The 2,532-nt window shown below is 37.9% G+C and overlaps 1 protein-coding gene across 1 annotated transcript; it reads right to left on the bottom strand.

The window, feature by feature from the left end:
* Positions 1-253: 253 nt before the first annotated feature.
* On the bottom strand, positions 254-1,873 carry LOC114759291 (uncharacterized). The gene is made up of 5 exons (XM_028948455.1): positions 1,679-1,873; positions 1,135-1,581; positions 829-951; positions 617-747; positions 254-524 (listed from the first exon to the last, which is right to left on the bottom strand). The coding sequence occupies exons 1-5, from the start codon at positions 1,871-1,873 to the stop codon at positions 254-256; spliced, it is 1,167 nt and encodes a 388-aa protein (XP_028804288.1).
* Positions 1,874-2,532: the final 659 nt, after the last annotated feature.

Genomic DNA, 2,532 nt, shown 5'->3' with positions numbered 1-2,532 from the left:
GGATACTCAAAGGTTGTAGGGGTCCTGAGGGTTTCTAACATTCAACTTTTACATTTTGACAAGTGAGGCACTTTGACACATAGTTCGTCACATCTTTCTTCATACTAGGCCACCAGAACGATTCTTTAAGATCTCGATACCTTTTGGTCTTGCCTAGGTGTATGGTATAAGGATTCTTGTGTGCCTCTTCCAGGATTTACCCCTTAACTTCTGAGTTTGGGGGAACGTAAGTTCTTCCCTTATATTTTAGGATCTATTCCTGAGTTATTTCGAAATCCCTTGTCTCATTTCTCAGCACTTTGGCTTTCAAAATGTCAGCCAGTTGATCTCTCTGTTGGGCCTTCTTGACTTGTTCAGTGATTTGTGCTTCCACTTTCGCAATGCCAATCTGGCCTGCCATTAGCTGTATTTGGTCGATGAGATCCAAATCTTGGATATTTTCAATCAACTCTTGTTCCTTTATTGTCAACGATGCCTCTTGCACCATCTTCCGGCTTATTGCATCTGCTACCATGTTTGCTTTCCTGGATAGTATTTAATTTGATAATCATAATCTTTGAGTAATTCCATCCATCTCCTCTGTCTCGTATTGAGTTCCTTCTAATCCTACAGGTACTTGAGGCTCTTAAGGTCACAGTACAGTTCAATGGTTGCCCCATACAGATAGTGTCTCCAAATCTTCAAGGCATAAACGATTGCTACCAGCTCAAGATCATGTGTGGGATAGTTCTCCTCATAAGTCTTTGACTGTCGGGAGCCATAAGCAACTATTCAACCCTACTGCATCAGCACACATCCTAATCCTTGCTTACTCGCATCAATATACACCATATATGGCAATATAGGATCAGGGATTATCAGCACAGGAGTCGAGGTCAATTTCTGCTTCAACTCCTGGAAGCTATCCTCACATTTAGCATCCCCATCGTACGGTTGATTCTTCTGAGTAAGCTTGGTCAGTAGTAGGGCATTTCAAGAAAAATCCTATATAAACCTTCTGTAGTACCTTGCCAGTTCCAAAAAGCTTCTCACTTTGGTTACCGTCTTGGGTCGTTCTCAATTCAACACAGCTTCTACCTTACTTGGGTCCACCTCTACTCCATCTCGGGTAATTATGTGACCTAAGAACTTTACCTCATTTAGCCAAAACTCACATTTGTTCAATTTAGCATATAGTTGTTTTTCCCACAACGTGCCCAATACAATCCGTAGATGCCGTTCGTGCTCCTCTGGTGATTTAGAATACACTAGGATGTCGTCAATGAATACCACTACAAACTGATCCAAATATGGATGGAAGATTCTATTCATGTAATCTATGAATACAACAGGTGCATTCGTCAATCCAAATGGCATCACCAGAAATTCGTAATGCCCATATCTCGTTCGGAAGGCAGTCTTCAGGATATCTTCTGCCTTGATCCTTACTTGATGGTACCCTGATCTTAAATCGATCTTTGAGAGTACAATGGCTCCTATCAACTGATCTAGCAAATCGTCGATCCTTGGTAATAGATACTTATTCTTGATTGTTACTTTATTCAACTCACAGTAGTCTATGCATAATCTCAGGCTACTGTCCTTCTTTTTCACAAACAATACTGATGCATCCCACAGAGATACGCTGATGTATGAACCCTTTCCCTATAAGCTCTTCTAGCTACTTCTTTAGTTTTGCCATCTCATTTGAAGCCATTCGATACAAAGTCTTTGAAATTAGGTTTGTTCCAGGCACTAGGTCAATAGCAAATTCAATTTCCCTTTCAGGGTGTAATATGCTAAACTCTGTTGGAAATACCTCAGGGAATTCTGGGACCACTGGGATATCCAAAATTTCTTCTTCTGTTTCTGCTTTCATCAAGAAGAACACCATATAACCCTGACAACCTTGCCTCAACCATCTATCTGCTTGAGCTACAGAAATCACATTCAATTTCACTTCTGCGTAGGGGTTAACTCTCGGGTGGGAAGGATCAGTGTTTTGTTTTCACAGTCAAGGAGGACATTTTGGGAGGACTATCACATCCAGTAATATGGCAATTGGGAATAAGGGTATTTCTAAGTAATTAAAGGCCAAAAAATGACGAGGAGAAATAGAAGAGTTTTGGTGGAAAATAATTATTATAGTTTTCTAAGCCAATTATGAAAAGTTTGACTAATTAAGGAAAACTGGTCAAGAATAATTATGAAAAAATATTTTCAAGTCTCAGAAAATTAAGGAAAAATAAGGACAGGGTTTCTTGAGAATTATATGGGATTATAAAATTAATTTTATGACCAAACTGCCCCTAGAGAGATTACAAAGGAATTTAAGGGCAATTTAAGCCAATTTAAGGTCTTTATTTGGAAAATTCCAAATAAATATATTTAAGAAGAATAAAATCCCAAAAAAAATTTTATGATATTCCAAAGAATTATAAGATATTATAGAATTAAAAAAAACCCTCAAGTATATAGGATTTTTCCCAATTCTTTTGAAAAGTGGAAAAATCAATAAAGAGAAGGAAATTAGTTTTTTCTTTTTATTTAATT

This window comes from Neltuma alba, unplaced genomic scaffold, assembly GCF_004799145.2.
Source record: "Neltuma alba isolate B1F8T4 unplaced genomic scaffold, ASM479914v2 tig00001566_pilon, whole genome shotgun sequence".
Classification (NCBI taxonomy): domain Eukaryota; kingdom Viridiplantae; phylum Streptophyta; class Magnoliopsida; order Fabales; family Fabaceae; genus Neltuma; species Neltuma alba.
This window is presented reverse-complemented; position numbering and strand designations above follow the sequence as displayed.